Source organism: Candoia aspera, chromosome 3 (genome assembly GCF_035149785.1).
Source record: "Candoia aspera isolate rCanAsp1 chromosome 3, rCanAsp1.hap2, whole genome shotgun sequence".
Classification (NCBI taxonomy): domain Eukaryota; kingdom Metazoa; phylum Chordata; class Lepidosauria; order Squamata; family Boidae; genus Candoia; species Candoia aspera.
The window spans coordinates 154,406,653-154,426,750 of NC_086155.1; the positions used below are offsets into that span (position 1 = coordinate 154,406,653).

At 35.1% G+C, this 20,098-nt stretch overlaps 1 protein-coding gene across 4 annotated transcripts in view; it reads right to left on the reverse strand.

The window, feature by feature from the left end:
• The window catches only part of CDH7 (cadherin 7), a 106,210-nt gene that overhangs the window by 67,271 nt on the left and 18,841 nt on the right, over positions 1-20,098 (reverse strand). For all 4 annotated transcript variants that reach the window (XM_063299057.1, XM_063299058.1, XM_063299059.1 and 1 more), the window contains exon 2: positions 1,177-1,471. In XM_063299057.1, coding sequence (XP_063155127.1) covers positions 1,177-1,471 — 295 coding nt within the window. The remainder of the gene's footprint in view (positions 1-1,176; positions 1,472-20,098) is intronic.

Below are 20,098 nucleotides of genomic sequence, written 5' to 3' on the forward strand. Positions count from 1 at the left end.
GTATTCTCATTCTGAGGCCTTTGACAGCAGACAGAAGAAAATATACTTTCATATAAACATTTCCACTAATTTAATTTACCACCAAAGATCCTATTTTAAATTTTTGCTAGAAGTGCCTTTAGAAATATAACTACTGACATGATGTTTAAATATCTTGTATGGGAACCCATGCTAAACATACAAATAGGTGAAAGAAAGCACTGACATTTCCTGTGGTAGAAATGGTTTTATGAAGACCATGTATCTCAAGGCGCTTAGCTTTGGCACTTCTATTTAACAGTATATAGCTTGAGATGAAATAAAATTCTAAGTGTTTATTAGTAGGAAAGGGACTCAATGTTTCTTTTGAAGAGAGGGTAGACAATCATCAATATTCCTTTTACTGCTGCTCACAGATTGGAAGTACTGATCATGCTGTGAAGTCCTAGAGGTGACAAAGGTGACCTGCTATCCTCCAGTATTGGATATTTTGGACTTCAATTCTTATCAAACACAGGTCAATGGCAAAAGATTCTTGAGTCAAGTCTATATCATCTGGAAAGACGAGATGATTTAATTATCTTTTAAGTATTTTCTTTTGCCTCCGCTTTTCATTGCCAAAACTCCTTCTACTTTTTCAGAAGTAGAGGCATAGGTAGAGCAGGAATATTTCACACAAAAGGTGGTTGTTTAATTCTAAGCTGAGCATGATGGTCCCAGAAAAGCAGAATGCTTTTTCCATTCAGATTTAGAAAGGCACTGTCAGCTCCACTGCCCTTAATTAACCTCTTCATTTGGGAAAAATAGAAAGTTTTGCTGGTAAAGGAGACAGCTGAGTTAGAAGTACACATCAGTATTCTAGACAATCATTAAACTAAGAAAAATTTGGAAGCTTTTTTAGGTTGCTGCATTAAATCAAAAATTCTAGAATGCAGCTTCTAAAAAAAACATTACTATATATCTTGCCAGTTTCAGAAAATAGTTCATTGGTCTGGGTCGTTGCTTTATTTTTGAAATAGCTAATCAAAACTTACAACTTGGCTCGTCTGGAAATTTAGAAGAACGGGGCTTTTATTTTTCAAAGTTTGGATTTCCATTTGGAAAAAAAATAAATCACAGATAGGACATTCCTTTGAGTGTCAACATAATAAATAATAATTTAGAACAAAACAAATATTTTAAGCCATATGTACTTACCCACGGGAGACATCTCAGGTACTCCAGCAGTGTAAGGACCGTCCAGAAATTTAGGTTCATTGTCATTGATGTCCTGAATCTTAATGACGAATTCTGACTCAGGCTCCACAGGTTTATTGGTCAGTCTATCTAGTGCTTGTGCACGGAGGGTGTAGTAGGCCTGCTCTTCCCGATCAAGTCTCTTTGTAGCATGAATGTCCCCTGTGTTCTCATCAATAATGAAGATGGAACTCGCCCCCTCTCCTGACAAGATGTACTTGATGGAGCCATCTCCTTTATCAACATCGGAGTGAAGCTGGTAAAAAAAATGATGAGAGATGAGATTAACTTACAGGACAGTAGGCAATATGAATATATGTTAAAAAATAATTTACACGTCATGCCTAGTATATGAAATTGTATTGTTCTTGGAAAATTAAGCCAAAATATTGATTATGCACATAATCACATAATTGTCAGCTAGCTCCCCTGTGTCAGACAGTCCCATTCCATACCCAATCTTATTTTCAAAAGCCTGTCATATCAGATGAAGCTTTTTCGGAGAACACAGTTGATTTTACAAGCCTTGGTAATCTAATACTATTTACTCAAGAGTAATCCTGATAAAGCCAGCTGAAATTCTTTGAAGAAATGCAGACTGGGTTTTGCAGTACTAACTACCTGTTGCTACATAAAAGTCAATATTTATGTCTCTCCAAATCATGAAGAAATAAAACAATGGATCTGCATAAAATCCATACCCCTTTATATTTGTTACAGTGATTTATTAATAGGAAATATGAACTATTTCCATGTTGAAAGATCATAGAACTGAACAGGAAGCCTAAATAGCCCACCCTGACATTATTATGTATTTTTATTTTTAAAAGGCAGCTTTCTTAAACTACAAGCATGAAATAAACATTATCACTGTATTTTGTAGAGATAATACCTATATGCTTGCTAATCTACTTCATCACGTTTCATTAAGATCTGTCCTCCAAATATGTCAGAGTTTCATATGCTACTCCTATCAAAAGATCATGCTTTTGAGGGAACAATAAGAGTTGAACCCAACATTTCTAGATGACACCAATCTGGGAAAAAGCTTTATGTGACTTTCCCCCCCCCCCATAAATAGGATATACACACATGCACACACAGACACAAAAAGCCTGTCCTGCTTCCTGGAAAAAAAGGAAGTGAAACACATAATTTACAACTAAAATAATGATTAAATAGTTACTATGGACAGGAATATTCACTAAAGGGATTAAAACAAGTATATTTGCCAAAAGGTGGAAGAAAGAAAAAGGAGCCTATTATCCTGGACTTAATCCTCACTAACAGGAAGGAATTAGTTAAAGAAGTGAAGGTGGGGGAAAGTGATCATTTTGTCCTTGAATCTGTGATATCCAGAGGAGAAAGAACAGAGAAGAGTCTGACCTGCATAAAAGTGAAGCCAATGACCACAGCGAAGAATGAAGAGCCGGTGAGTAGACCAGCTCTTCAGAACCTCTCCAAACAAAGAGGGGACAGGAGCTCACTCACATGTGCTCCAAAGAGCTGCTCCTTGCAAGAAGACCACAAGACAGCAGTCCCTGGTGGGTTTTGAGCACTGCAAGACAACTGGAGTAGCTATCTTGCTTGCAATCGCAATCCGTGCTTTTTAAAGGACACTAAGTTTGCAAACTTCCTTTTCTATTCACATTTGGAAATTGCTCATTAACTACTTTTAAGCTATTAGAGAACTTCAGACTGAAAGCGCTGGATGAGTATTCCTTCAGTCCTCAATGAAAAAAAAAATCATAAGTTTAAGAATTTTTTTTAGAAACTTTGAAATAAATAGTAAAAAACTAAATAAGACTTTGATTCTAGAAATTTACTAATGGATTAAGGAGCCATATAAATTTGGAATAAGATTTTGGAATTACTTATAAAGAATCCTTTCCGTTGGAAATAGATTTGTTGGAAGAGAAAATGTTGCAAGACAAAATAAAGATAAGCAATTTTAAAAATTGGACACTAGAGGGAACTAAAGATTTTAGTTAAAGAAAATACACAAGCCTGATTAACAGCTAATTAACTGGGATGTATAAAATGATGCAAACCTTTATTTATTTGTTTGTTTGTTTGTTTGTTTATTGCCACCCATCTCCCTCCTGAGAGGGACTCTGGGCGGTGCTATTTCAATTATAACATTGAAAATACTGAAGGTCACTTTTGAAAAATGGAATCAGAATTTAGTATCAACAATGTCAATAGTGATGTTTGCTTTTATGGATAGATTGTGTCCAAAAGATGTTATAGAAGAAATGGCAGATGAGGAACAAGTTTTATTTGACAAGACAGAGGCAGCATCAAAAGTGGATCTACAAATGACAGGCTATGAGAATGACACAGAAAAGGATGTCTCATTAAAAGAAGCCAGTTGATGTTTTAAAAATCAAAGGGGAAATACAAATAATAAACCAAGAGAATGACCTGTAGGTAGGTAGGTAGGTAGGTAGGTAGATATAGAATATTGGATTTACAAAATAAGCTTGTTAAAACTTTGAAGTGTCTTCTGAGAAGGGACAAAGAAGAAATAAAAAGAAATCAAGTTCTACAACATTATCTGAATGGTCTCAAGATTAAAACTGTTAGAAGTAAAAGGAGGGAATATAAAGTTGGTTTATTTGATCATGGTTAAAATAAGATGTAATCATTTCTGGTAACCCTTAATGGACTTTCTGCTGACACTAGGATTGAAAAGATTATGCTTTATGGGTTTTTTCTATAAATAAGAGAAGGGATATGGGATGAATAGATCATTGGTCATAAACTAAGAGGGAGTGAAGAGTTACAATAATTGTTTATACTTGTGATGAAGATTGGAAGTCACTTCATTATATATTTCTTTTCTCTCTCTTTACTGTGTTCTTTCCCTTTTTTATTTTCTATGGTTTTTTGTTCTCCTTTGCACCTTCTACTCTTTCTTTATATTCTTCTTTCTTTCTTTTAGTTTGCATTCAATTTTATTATATATGTAAAATGCTGAAAAGAAGAAAAGGCAAGAATAGGAAATGGAAAGAAGAGAATACAAGGTACAGGTTCAAAACAGCTGATTCAATGTGTAGGAAAACGCTAGTATCTTCAAATTTAGTACAAAAATAATAAAAGGGAGACAGTTATTTACTCTCAATCCTCCTTAATATTTGGATGGAAAACAAAGTCCAAAACTTAAAAAGAATGTTTTAAAAATTAATCCCAAAAATAACGATAAGCATCAAGAAAATCTGCTTCTCCTTGCTGTAGAAAGCCTCTCTTAGGGTACGTGTACTTAAATATAAATTGAGTGATGTAGAAATGGGGTGACCGGTCTTAGTGTCCCTTTAAGGCTATAGCACGGCTTGGAAATGGTGACATCCCAGCCTCCTGGCTGCTCTTAACAGTCAAGCGTGAAATGCTGTTTGCAATCTTCTGGCTGCAAGCAGCCTTCCCAACAACAAATGGGGTAATTCCTAGTATTTTCCTTGATCTGGAGAACATTTCTGGGCTTCAGGAAAGCCTGCCTGAGCCCAAAAAACTGCCATGTTGTCAGTTCTGCCTGCTGAGCCCGTGGGCACAGCTGTTCATTCTGTCATGTCCCCACCGGAAGTCCAGCTAAACATACTTTTAACAGTCCTTGTGAAGTGCAACTAATTCCAAGCCAGCAGTCTATTATCCAAACAACTCTCCATCACCAGCAAATTATATGGACGTGATTCAGGATGTAAACAATTGCAAGGATAGTTTGGTTTGGATTTTAATCAGTTGATCATGACAATGTACATATGTCATCACTGTACATCACATTTGATGAAGTGAAGGAAGAGAAAAGGGAATATAATCAATGAGGAGAGAGCATGTCCATTTGGCAGTAGATTATTGACTGATTATTGGAGAAGGGGAAAGCAGAAAATCAGAAATGAGATGGTATGAAGGGGATTATTCTAAAAGAACACGAGAGCATTATTCATTGTTTATTTACTTCAAGTGCTTAGGTTCCAGTAATATTGTTCTTTAAATTTACCTTTCAGTACTATTGGACTGAATATCTATCACTGCTCTATAATCAATTCCCCCACAATACAATACCCATTATCTAATGTGAATATTAGCCCAAAGTATTTGAGATACAATCTGACAACTGATTTAAGATATGAATTAGAATGTGAATGATTAGACACAAGAGCAGCAGCAGAGAGAAATGCAAACCCTTTTGCTTCAGGACTGAGAAATCTCAATTGAGATTTGAAGCTTTATTATCTATATAAACCTACACTTAGAAATAAAACATTGAAAACAGAACTTTTCCATACCAGTTTATGAAAATAAAGCAGGCAGCGTGTGAAGTCAAAAGGGCAGGAAAGAATAGTGACCCAGAGTGTCTGTGTGGCCTGTTCAAATTACATCAGCTGCTATTCTTTCACCCTCAGTTTCACATTTGTATCATCATCAAGAACATTATCATCATAGGTTTTCTGGCTGGAGAAAATGGTTGACTCGTCCTCAGAGAGCGGGAACGATGCTGTGGTGGAGAACCATAACCAGGGAGTGAGCCCAGACCAGCCGAGATTCTCCGGATAAGGAGAAGCCAAAGAGATTGCCCAAATGTGCTTTGGAAGGCAGCTCCCTGGGAGGATGCCTGCAGAAACTCTGCAGGTGACTCACGAATAAGAGCACCAGAAGCCAAGGAAGAAAGATCGTGCTCTCACAGCCTCAGTGGAGCCTGTAAGGGACACTGGGACTGACCTAACTCCACTTTTTAAATCACATTGCATTATAATTATTTAAAAGCTACAGAGATCTTCAGAGCAGCACAGTAATTAGACCTCCTGGTGAGTGTTCCTATGACCCGGAGCATGAATAAAGGGAAATGGAAAGAAATATGTACAAAGATTTAAAAAATAATCTACAGAAAAAGCTTGCTAAGAGTTTGGACTATGAAAATTTAAAATGGATAAAGGGTTGCCTGAATATTTTGCTTAAAGTATTTTTGAATTAATTAAACAAATTAAATAAAAAAAATACCACATATCTTTATGGGAAAGAGGACTGTCATATCATATTTCTTTTATTCATGTAAAAAAACTTGAATAAAAATTATATTTTTTATTATTTAATACACACACATACATATTTTTATTATTATCATCATCATTATGTCTTCCCAGCACCTAGATAGCTTACAAGTAATAAAAAATATTAATTAATAAGAATGCAATGCTCAAGACTTCCGGTGGGTACATGGCCAACTGAGCAGCTGTGAAGAAAAACTTCAGAATCAACCCATCTGCTCTCTTAAATGCCATCTTGCAGCCAGAGAATCACAGTGTTTGCAACAATCCGGTAAGTGACGATGGGAGGTGGGGCACCATCATTTCCAAGCCACCTTTGTAGCCTTAAAGGGACAGTAGTTGAGCCACCCATTTCTAAAGCACCCTGTTTATATTATTTTTTTAAGTTTATGTACCTCAAGAGAGGCTTTCAACAGCAATAAGCAGAATCTCTTGATGTTTATCAATATTTTTGGATTAAACTCTTTTTTTTTTAATGTTTTGGCTTGTCTTCCCATTTAGAGATTAAGGAGGACTAGAATAAATGTTTGTCTTTCTGCTATTTTTTTTTTCCTGTACTGAATTTGAAGGATTTAATATTCTCCTACACCTTGAATCTGCAGTTTAGAATCTCCAGTTTTCTGTTCAATTTCACTGGGACTTGCTTGTTAATGCACATTCTCCTGCCAATTTCACTCTGATCTTTTCTAATAACTCATTAACTCCTATCTGCGGGAGTCAAGTGTCTAGGGGGTGCCATAATCTACTGCCTGTAAAATGGAGGATTGCAAGGAGATTCTTTCAGAGTTCCCTAGTGAGCTTGTGAAGACCTGCAAACAGACCATCAAGCAGATCTTGTCAGATTCCTGCCAAGCTATTTTGCAAGATATTCAGAACATTATGGAAAAGTCTGCTTTAAAATGTGTCATCTGGCTGAGGACGTTTTAGAAGTAGATGAAGATTTTACCAGAGAAAAGAGTGCTTCTACTAAAGATTACCTGGTGGTGAAGGAGTTAAAGGGACAGCAAATTGGTAACAGAGTTTTTCTGTTGTGGGATTGTTACAGGAAAGTACAGGTCTTGTTCTGTGGGAGGTTTTTTGTTCAGAACTTTGAGTTTTTAAGGGGGACAGTTGAGCTGTTTGATTTCTCTATGAAAAATGCCTTATGCATAAAATGGAGTTATGTACATGTTCTGGTTTATTTTGAAGTGGGGTAAAATTTTAAGAATGTTTAATTGGATTGATAATGAGGTTTTTATGAATTCAGTTCTTTTTAATGACTTGGATTAAGATTTACTATTTTTTTTCTTTTTTTAGGTTTGTTTGATTTTTAAGATTTATAAGGTAGTTATAAGATATAATAATAATTGTTTGGTTTTAGGCTTAATAAGGTTGTGATAGTTGTAGTATTATTAGTTATAAAAGTAGACAATTTATATGATTTTATAATTTGATTTTTATTATAGTGGACAGAAATATATTAAACAGTGTTAGGAAGGGAATTGTTAAATAAAGGTTGTTTTTTGGGGGAGGGAAGTTGATTTAGAAATTTATATATTTTCTTTTTTTATTAGTACAAGGGAAAGGAGCAATTATATTTAATGATTTATATATGTGCTAATGGAATGATTTATAGAAATCATGTGATCTTGGTTTGATTTAGAAAAGGGTTTGATTATGTAAATTGGTGTATATTGAAAGTTGGAAGTCACGTCTTTATGTAATTCTAAAAAAATATTTTTCTTGTGTACTGCCCTTTTTTCTTTTTGTTTTGTAGTTTTTTTCTTGCTTTTTTGTAGTTTAAACTCAATAAAATGCTTTGTAATAAAAATAATGCAATGCTCATATAAAGTAATGAACAAACTAAAAAATATGCGGAATAGAAATCCTCACCATGGCCAGAGAAACAATAAAGGTAGCTTCTCTGGAGCAGGAATACAGTTTTCTCCATTCAAAAGGGATTCTCTAGAAATGAAACTGTCACAAACTTGACAATGGCCCCCCAAAGCAACAGCTTCTAAGAATTTAAAATCCAGACAACTAGATGTCTGGAAGATGTTTTCAGGTAAACTGAAAAGAAACACTGACATTGAGATGAATATAAGTGACAGAAGGAATGTAAACATGTGATAATTCAGAAAGGTATATTTTAATGGGCCAACTAACCCCTTGTTTTTGATGCTTTATAAATAGCTGACTTTACATCTTTGCTATGACTCAAATGTAAAAAACAACAACACCCACAACTTTATATAAATACCATCAGTTAGAAAGAAAGTGCTATTTAAATTAGTGCTGATTTGAAATGAAGTGAGGACTAGTACAAACAATATGATCAAAAGATACTGGGCAATGGTCAAAAAGGTAAACATGATTAAGTATGGGAAGAATAATCCTAAGCAATTTTACAGAAGCCACCCAATATTGTGAAAAGCACCAGTCAAAGTCTAGACAATTGACAGGGCTGCACAGAGAGGGAGAAAGGAAGAGAGAAAACAAATTGGACAGAATTTCCCCAGAGTTGGATCTAGTCTGAATACTAGGAAATTGAAGTGGAAAGACAATGGAATCACCAAGTGTATGGAAAACATTTACAGATAATAATCATTGATATAGTGGCGAAAATGTGCATTATATTTACAGCCTACAGTGAGCTACCTCTTCATTTCATGAATGAAGAATCAGATGCCCATGAAGATATTCCTTCAATTTTGGGAAAACGTGGAAGTCGCATGGTGCCAAGTCTAAAGTGTATGGTGAATGGGATAAGGTGGTGAAATCCAACTTTGCAATTGCCTCTTAGCTGGCTCATGAGGTGTGAGGCCTAGCATTGTCATGTTGCAGAAAAATTTCCTTCTTGCCCTTCCAAAATCTGCTTAATTGTTTCAAAGTTTGAATACTTCCATGTAGCACTTTGACTTGATCACCATATGAGGTTCAAGGAAATCCATGTGAATAACACAATCTGTGTCCCCAAATACTATAAACATGAGTTTACCTGCTTAAGCCTGGGCTTTGAATTTTATCATCATAAAGCTTCACCCTTGGGTGAAGCTTTATGATGATAATCCATGGACAAATGCTACAGAAATGGAGCACCGACTTTTAGTAGAATGTTTATTTAATTAAAAAGAATATACAAACTTTTGCAGAGAAGACTGTTGCTGGGCAAAGCACAAAAACATGTTTAGACACGTATTTTCTGTGTAAGATGTGAATGATATAAATGGTAGCTTCCCATCTGTAAGAAATTTTTATCATTACTTGGACAATAAACAACCATTTGCCTGTAACACCAATGCACACATTCCATATGTAAGTGCTGTTAATGCTGACTTGAGTTTCAAGATATTTCCAGCTAAGATTGTACAAAAAATAGCACTGGCTTATATTTAAAAAAAAATGAGTATCAGAAAATTAATTACAGATGGGATGTTCCATTCAAATAAGCACATATTTATGGAACAGCCAAACCAATTTCTCTTTCTAGAAACTAAGTCCTAGCTTCTTGACTGTCCCAGCTGAGTGGACTTAAAGCAAATATAGCTTTTAACAGACTTAGTATTTTTTTTTTCAATTACTTACAGAGTTGCTGTAGTCTTCTGAGTAATTTGAAGCAGCCTAGGGACATGTACTGACTCCTTTAGGATTCACAAGGATGACAAAAAACAAACAAAAGAAAAAAAGAGAAATGCAGGGAAAAAAAGAGTGGCTGTAATTGCTATTTTTTTTTTCATTGCAAATAATGCTGTCCCTTGTGGTAAAGTCTGGGATAGACATAAATGCCCCTCACTTAGCTTTTTTTCTTTAAGATGTAGGGGCACTTTTTACAGAAGTATCTGGTAAAGCAAACTGGGCAAAGTTCAGAGAGGAGATAAAAATAGTTCAGTTTCAACTACCTTCTGCTTTTCAAATTGGTCTTATTTGGACATCATGAAGTGTTAAGAATTTTGTTTTGTAAGACATGATTTATATTGGCTCATTACCTGCAGTATAGTGATTTCTTACTTTTTTGTATTTCAGGACAGCTTCACATCCAAACTTGGGCTTATGCTAAACTGCCTTTGCCTACTGATTCTGGCTTATTTGGGACCAATGTGAGAGTAAATGTCTATCTGCACTAGCACATTCCCATCTCCCAACATAGTTTAAACCAGAAAATATGAATTAATATAATGTCAAAATATGTGCTGAAAAGAGATGTTTTAGTCATCTCTGCTTGAACTGTGACATTTGAGGAGCAGAATATCATCAGATGATCTTATATCACATTATAACAAGGTTGTAGGAGTTTGGTGTAGTGGTTAAGGCACTAGACTAGAAACTGGGAGACTGAGAATTCCAGTCCTGCCTAAAGTAACAAGCCAGTCACTCTCTTAGCCCTAGGAAGGAAGCAATGGTAAGCCATTTCTGAAATTTTGCCAAGAAAACTGCAGGGACTAGTCCAGGCAGTCACCAGGAGTCAACATGGTCTCAAAGGCACCACCGGGAGGTGGCGTGGGGACCCCTGTGTATAAACTCTAGTAATTGGGCATGGTACCATTTAACTTTCAGGTAATTTCAAATGCTGTTAAACTAAGTCAGCTGTTAAACTCATTATTTTATAGGATTCATCCCCATTAAAATGTGTTTTTGTGTGTATATTGATGATTTTCTCAAGGGACGGGGAAGTTCAGATGATGGTTCTCCCTCTCATATATACTATGGAATCCTAAAGGAGTCTATTTTGTCTCTTATGATTTTTACCATATACACATGAAACCACAAGGTGATGGTCTCCATAGATTAATATTTATTAATATGTATCTAACACTCATTTCTTTTCCTCCCAATGTAGGTTAGATGATGATGCTGTTAGATGTAAAAATGGATTGGCTGAGGCCAATAAACTGGAATTTCATCTGATGGGTGGTTTACCTCCCATGGTTAGTACTGCTGCTCATTTTTCTGGACAATATTCTACTCACTATGAGGGGATGCTCTAGGATGTCAGGGTGGGGAGAAATGTTGTAATCAATTAGTACCTTGATCACCAACATGGCACGCACGGACTTCAATGTGCTTGACATACCACCCTTGGAACTCTGTCCTACCTGGATTTCTATTTTAAAATTCTTGTAATTATAAATAAGTGAATGGTAAACTAGCATGTTGCAAAGCAAATCAATAATCTCAAGCATGATCTGTATTTCTATAACTAAGATCCCTACATACACTCCAGAAACTTTCTTATGAAAGAGAACAGTGGCTGGATTCAGCCCAGTAGTTGTTTGTTTTTGGTCAGGTGTCCACCTGCACTTCCAAAATGTCAGATATGAAAAAGTAGTAGAAAGCATCCTAAGAATTTCGAGAGAGTGATGGGTAGCAATCTTGCCAGTTTGCCTTCTTGTAAATGGGTGGTTGGTGACTGGCCATGCTCATTATGGCTATTATCATGAGGACCTGCTGAAAGTACCCCAAACACCTTTCCAAAATATAAAATATGCTCACCAGACCCAAAGGATTGATTAAGTGGACTTTTGGGGGTAAAAAGACTGAAAGTTCAGGTATGTAAAAGAAAATAAAAGAATTCCCAGGATGAACATACTTCCAGAATTGCTTGTTTTATAATTCTAAATATATGTCAAAAACCCCAAGCTATTATTTTGTATTTGGCTCTTGCTGGTGGCCCTCAGGGTCCTAGTAAAAATCAAGGTAGATCCCACAGGCCTGAAATCAGTTCATTCTTCAGTCTGGCCATCTAATCATGCTTGTATTGTGTGTAGTACTTGACAGCTTAGGGAAATAATGTATCCTAGCACAAATCAAACTGTTCTATCTATGCTGCTAGCTAAGACTGATTTCTAAAGCTTATTTCTTAAAAACTTTCAAGCAATATTCAAAACCCACATATCTTGTAAACAACAACACAACATTGTTTTTTAACAATCACATTGCCAGTCTTTATTAAATTAGTCAATTTATATATCCAAATGAGATTCCCTGGAGAATATGAAGCATTCAAATAAATATGTCAAATAAATGGATTCTAAATATTCTCAAATGTATGAACATGGGAATGTAGACATGGGTGCATTTGTACTATTAAGAAAGATGTGCAAAGTGGAGTTCCCATGAAAGTGCATCAGGACCAATATTTTTTAACTTATTTATAAAGAACCTTAAGGATGAGCAGCGAGAGAACCAAGTTTTTGATGACATCAAATTATTCAGGCTTGAAAAGTTCAAAGAAGCATCTCTTCAAACTGGGTGAATGACTTTCAGAATTGCAATTTAGTTTTATGTTAACAAATGCAAAGTGAAATGCATTGAAAATCCAAATTTCACATATACAACAATGGGATTTAAGTTAGCTGTGACTGAATACAAACGTGATCTCAGAGTCATGTGGAAAGCTCAATGAAAATATCAAATCAGTTTTGTAGTTACAAATTTGATATTAGGGATCATTAGGTGAGAGATTGTAAATACATTTCTAATATCTGATGTGTTTGAGGTATTGTGTTCTAACTTCAAACAGGGTATTGTAGAGCAATAAAAATGTAGAAAAGTGCAACCAAAAAGTTGAGAGGCAAGGATTAAACATCTGGGAATTTTACCTCAGGAGAAAAATGGATGACAAAATAAAGTGCGCTCTCTCTCGCTATCTCTCTCTAGTATGATATGGAAAATGTGAACAGGGAGAATTTTTTGTTGTTACTGTTTTTCCTCTCCTACAATGCTTGAACATGAGTACATCCCATAAAACTAAATGTAGGAAGATTTAAGACCAATCAACGGAAGTATCTGTTTAAAAATTCATAAGCAAGCTATGGCATTTACTGCCAACAGTGGGTAAAGATCAACTTTGAAAGGAGATCAGACAAGTTCATGAAGGGTTGGGCTATCAATATCTAGTAGCCTTGATTACTACACATCTCTTCCTAAGTTCCATCCATCTTTTAAATCCTTAAAATCAGTTGCTAGAAGGTTATCACTTGCATGTCCTGTTTTTGAGTGTCCTGGATATATTTTAATCACTGTGTAACAAAGAATGTTGGGCTAAACAGGCTTTTGGTCATATCTACCAGAGCTCTTCTTACTGTATGTTCTTAATCTAAACCATGACTGGGGGAAATAAGAGATGACTATGTGTGGTACAGAGAAAGTAGTCAGACAGTTGCATCTGTCTAAAACCCAACATTTTCCCATGAAACTGATCCTGATAAAGGATGTATTTCTTCATACAACACACAGTTAATGTGAGAAATTTGCAACTTGTAGGTGTAGTAATAGCCAACTTTGAAGGTGGTGGGATTATAGATATACATGGAACTACATCATAACTACTGGTCATGACGGCTGTGCTACTTCCAGTACCATAGGCAATATGCCTCTGAAAAACAATTCCTGGGAAAAACTAGGGAAACTGCTGCATTCTGTTTCTGCTTGTAGGCACGCAGCTGGCCACTGTTGATACCAAATTAGATAGGCCTGTGTTTTGATCCATCACAACCCTTTTAATTATATCTATTTGAGAGAATGATAGAGATCAGGATTCCATATGAAGTCTATGTAAGATAGCTGATATGTACTGTGGTTACTTATATATATATTAATTACAGAAGAAGGCTGATATTTGTAGAAGCCATTATACTGTATTAATGAAAAAATGAGTGGAAACTTTCTGAAATGGCTGAAGGAAAGTTGATATGAGATTGAGAATACCCTCTTAGGAAGACCTGGAACAGCAGTTATGAATAATTTAAAAAAAAAAGTCAAATCAACAGACAAAACAAAAAAATGGGAAAGGTGAGAATGCAGCCAAATGAATTGTCAATAGTTAGAAAATGTCCCTGTATGTTGTAAGAAACCTGAATTAGCAAGGATACATTGTGAGGATGATTGTTCCGATTATAATCAGATGACTTTGGTCAATACAAAGCCAAGTCCCAGATGTCATAAGTTTCTAATACACAGGAGTCAGTATTCTCAAAACCACTGTATATATGAATGAACAAAGGAGAACCCAGAACTTTTTCTTTTAGGACTGATGGATATAGTTAGAAAAGAGTCATGGAAGATTATTTCAATATATGATTGCTGTGGCAAGATTATTATACTCACAAAGATGGAAAGATTTGACATTACCCACCATGGAGGAATGGTTGGTGAAATTGACAGAACTTGCTGAGATAGCCAAACTATTTCTTTGATTAGAGAAAGGTCATTATTGATATTCATCAATGACTGGAAAGCCCTTATGGGCTTTTTGCATTAAAAAAAGTGATTTCGTGACTTATGGTTTTGATGACTAGAAAGAACAGGTTATAGAAAGAAAGGAATTATGATATAATCTTGGAGAGAGAGTTAGATTAGAATTGTATGTATAACTGCCAAGGGGAAGATCGGAAGCCATTTCTCTCTATATATTTTTCTTCATGTTTTCTGTTCCTTTCTGTTCTTTTTTTCTTTTTTCTATCTCCTTTTTTTCTGTGTCTTCTTTTCCTTTTTTTCTTTCTCACATTTACTGAATATTTTTCTTTGAATGTATTTCTTATATATGTAAAACCTTTTAATAAAAACTATTTTAAAAAAGAGAATGAACAAAGGAGATCAATCAGAAGAGAAAAAGTCTGGGATGCAGCATGATCTTGTAACCACAGTGACACCTGCCCAGACTGGAAGCCATATCACGCACACAGGATAATGGATGTTTGTGAGCCGAACAGCCAAAGAAATAACATTAAACCTCTGCGTGAACTAAATCTGTCCATTGGGGCCACAGGTCTGCACTAAGCTGACCACTTTACTGTATGCTTGTTTGTAAGTAGGAAAAGGGTAGAGAACATTATCCATGTGTTAAGTAAATGTCTATATGTAAGAAGAGAATCATATTGTATCATATTTGCTACTGGTAAAATATTTGGCTTGCCCCAATATTCTCTTTTAAAAATTCCACAGGGCAGACTCAATCATATTGCTTTGTATGGGGTGTAAAAATAATTAAATCAAGTTGTGCATCCCTTCCCTGGATCCACAATGTTGTAGCCATTACAGACACAGACACACAAACCTCTCTCTTGGTTGGGCTTTCTTTACATCCATCTGAGCACTACTGTAGTAAGCTTTTTTTCCTCTTCTTTGTAGTTTAATAACAGAACCGAAAGCCCTCTGGCTATAAAGAAATATGAAGCCAGTCCATTAAGATGAGTTCAGCCACAGCAAAAGCACAGGGCAGGAGCTGTTGCAAGTGGGCTAGAACATAAAAATATTGATATTCTTTGGAGATATGAGAAGCGTTAATGGACCATCAACTTTGTATGTCCATCAACCCAACAGATGTATGTCAATAACAAATTTAAAATGCCATTTAGCAAGTCTGGGTGATAAAATCAATTGGATAATACACATTATGTTATCATCTGATACTTACAGATAAAGTTGCAGCCCTATACTGTTGAATTATCTGCTTCCTTATCAAGAATCTTTATGTAAACAGCATCCAGATGTCACTTTTAAGCCTCATTAAAAAATGTAAACCAAGGCTCATGTTACCATCTTAGTAATGAATATATCCAGGGAATTCAAAGGCATTAAAGGGGAACTAAGCTGTGTTATAATGAACTGAGTATTTAAGCTAAATTTTAATATGATGAAGAAACTATTCTACACTGCAGAACCATAGCTATAAAAAGAAAGATAAAAATGATCTAGACCTATAGAAATAAATAGCAACATTCACCCAAAAATTAGAAGAATAGCAACGCAGTCTTATTTCAACAAGATATCTTCTGGATGATCATTATGGGGTCAAGTTATGTTGACTGAAGGAAAATTAAGTGTCACTCACTGCAACCAATTAAATGTAGCTTTTTTAAAAAACAGCCCAAGGTTTTTCAAGGAAAACTGGGCAAATAATTTTGAAATAATAATGAACTAGCTGATCCATTCTTTTTATTCCAATTAGTTTCCACACATGCACTTCCCAATTTGCTTGTTAATCAAAATTACTCTAGAGGACAGTTTAACAGATTCTCTACTCCTTCAAAGGCAGTAATGTAATGATTTCTCATTATTTAAGTACATTTTAATAAGAACATTTGATAAAGTATTCATTGGTTTTACATCTGTGTATGCCCTTATTAAACGTTTATATAGTGTATAGCAAAGAAGGCATTTGTTACAGCATCATCAAGGCTTCCTCAGTTGGTCTCTGGATATGTTCAAGTTCCATAATCCCATTCCAGCACACCAAACTAATGATCGTTGGTGCCACTGATTGTGCTGGAAAGGGATTAGGCAACTACCTATATTAAAGGAAAATTCAACCTTTTCAGATCCAGAAACATGGCTTTAATATTCAGCCAACAGAACATTTTCATCTTTCTTTTTTATTCAAAGAGTCACTGAGAACATGATTCACTGTAATCTGTTCACCAATATAATTCTTCCAGGATCACATCTACTTTTTGCTGGGCATTCCATCTTTATAACAGAACTCTTGCTCCCCCCCCGCCCCCGCCGCTCCCCTTCTCATTAGCCACAGCTGCTCTTAACTTTTAATCTCTATATTCCCTGATAGGTGTACAGGATTAATCCTATTAATTCAACACAACTGTTGGTTTGAACACACATGTAATTAGTTGATAACCTGTCTTTAATATTTGAGAAATTAGACTCACTGTAGCATTATCAGAATAATATATTTCCTAATTTTGCCCCCTTAACTAGTTCATAAAGTGTGCTATTAAATGTTAATATGATTTATTATTTATAGTTATTTTCCTACCTAAGTTCATAACTGGTAAAGACCATAGCAATGTATGATAAAATAATTATCACATAGCCCAGTAAGAGAAATAAAGCTCTTCATATGTAGAAGCTTATCATGCAGTTTATACTTTTCTTTCATGGCAACATATTCTTTGCAGGCATGGTCACTTATTCTACATAGTCATCAACTGTACATGAATTTGAATTCATTTACTATGCCTGAAATAACGGTAACATGTACTACACTAGTATATAAATTCACCTCTATCAAACCATTCAAGATGCACTGGCAGCAGAACACTGGGACAATACTAAAAGTTACGAGGTCATGGGATACTTACACTTGTATATTTTATTCTAAAATGCCCTATGTTCAAACGTGTCCTACTTCACTTTAATAATAGGGCCAGAAGTGTACATCTTTGTTTCCATAAGAAACCATGGAAAAGCATACACCACTGAGGACTAGGTACCAGGGAATACTAGACTGGGAAGTCAAAAGCATCATGGTCAAAAGCATCAAAAGAACAAAACCTGAGCAGATCAAAAGATCATGGACTGAATATTAAAATTCACTCCTCTTTTGATGGAGATTAAATACTACAATTTCGTGATCCTTTCCTGTATATAGATAGTGATATCTCAGTCCATTACTATGCAATCAAATGGCACAGATTGCAGCAAGAAGGAAGACTTGATTTACAGCTCAGTCTCTCAGTGAGTGTTCTGACACAGACAAGTGTTTGGTTTGGAACATGTCAATGTGACTTTGTAGTATGACTATTTTTATATGGATTTGATTACATTGACCATTATACTCTTAATGTATTATTTTCCTTTGTTGTTGCTGCTGTTTTCTTTTGTTCTGTCGGTTTTTAATCTTACGTTCCCCACCTAGAGGGTAACTGACAAGATGGGTGGCTATATAAATTGATTAAGTAAAACAATAAATAGGGAGGAAGCAAGGAACTATTTTTCCTAGAATTTATTGGGGGATTTTGAGGGCAGAGGGATAATTTCTCTCCAATCTTACAATGGAAGAAATACATTTTGACCAGTTCTTAATATCAACTAAAAAGGGGGTATTCTTATAATCTACAGAAGGGAAATAGACGTATGTTCCCTGAGTACTGACATCCTTGACTTTTATCTGCATTAACTGATTCCACAATAACTTGTAAAATGATTGGTACTTTGGGACTGACATACAAGGGAAGCACAGGGAATTGTGTGGGTGTTATCTAGAGGTATATCTACTTATTTGAAATGTTTTCGTAACTGATAAAACATCAAACATTATTTATATAACAAAACACTATTTTGTTAGTACTGTAAGACAGTTTATAAGATTTGGATTCTGTACTTTGAAAACTGCTATATGGACTGATCTGAAATTGAAGGTAGTCAGGCTAGATATTTTAAGGACTGTATAAACAGGCAGGATATTTTAAGTTCCATAAAAATGATTTCTAGCATGCAAGCATGATACATGGTGATGTAAACAGTTGCCCCAGTTAGAGACCTAATTGTTCAGAGAGGATAGAAAGGTAAGTCCCTATAAAGTTAATAATATGAGACAGTCTTACAATCATGTTTCTCCTATGTATTTTTCTTGTATCACTCATGTTACACTGCATGATATAATTCCTAGACTTGCAAAGGAAAGCTTTTTGGGAGGGAACTGTTGTTTCTAAATGTTCCTAAGATTGGCAGTTTCAGAAATCCTAAAACTAAATAAGATGTTTAAGAAGTCAAAATATTTGCATGCTTTTGATTTTAATATGGTATTTTACTTTGACAATAGTTCCTTGACCAATATGATTTTTTTAAAATTTATTTTACAGAAGATGGCATGAGAAACACAGAAAGACAAAGAAATAGGTTTGAGGAGTCTATTAAAAAAGCACAGCTTCTCTTTACTGAAATGTTCTCAGTCATCAAAAACAACCGCTCTTTTGTAATTCTGTGCTACACATTTGTTGAACTTAATTGGATGATGAACATAGTAAAGTCTGTGAATGGAAGACCACTGAAGTAATTACTGTTACTAATTGGCTCAGAGAAAGTCCATGAAGTACTGGACTTCAAGTCTATACATAATTTGTACATTTTGACAATGAAAAATGTATGATATGGTAAAGCCACAATAAAGTGGGATCCCATCCAAACCTTTAATTCTGTAAAAACAAAGCCTATTTAAATAAAAAAGAACACTGCTGAATTAAAACATGAATAAGACTACTCATTATTTCATAAATCCTATAGTTCTTAACTGTTTAAAGCAATTTAAAATAATTAATAAAAATGCATATCAGTAGAAAATGATGGTATATTATTAGTGTCAGATCTGCCACCTTTCCTGAAGGAGCTTTAACTGGCACATACTATGTTCTCTCTTCTAATTTTGATGAAATTTTAATGAAAAGGGGACCCAGGGTGTATAATAATAAATTAACTTGCATGTGTTCTGCAGGAATAAGGACAGCTAAATTTTTGGCTATCACAGAATTTCTTACTAAGCAAAACAGAGAAATGAATAATTGGGAAACACACATACACACAAACAGATGCTGAAGTAAGAGAGGGAGGGACAAGGAAACAAAAAGTACTGGGCTTGATACAATGAATTTTAACTGAAAATAAATTTAGGCAAAGGTAAGTGGGAGAAAATTTCCAAACTATAGGCACCTTAAGGTGAAATATAGGTTCTTAAATATGCTATCTGGACCCATATTAATCTAAAGACATGAAAAAGAAGCATTTTAGATATGGAACATAGTGCAATCCTATACAAATGTATTCAATAATAAGTCCCATTATGAAGTAATTCAAAATGAGATTATACAGATGTAAAATTGTAAGCCCACTATCTTTTCCCACATCTTACAGGCTTGCAACAACGCTGTTTGAAGGGTATTTTTTTATTTTTTTTCTTTGCTTTAATTTTAATCTCCCTTTTCACATTGTAAATACTGGAATTAGCTACAACATCTCTACTCTAGCATAACTGAATGGCTCAACAAGCTCCTTCTTCACAGATGGCTACTCTCTGCTATTGGGATGGTGCCTCTCCACTGTCCCCCTCTCCACTAAAAGCTTGCAAATAT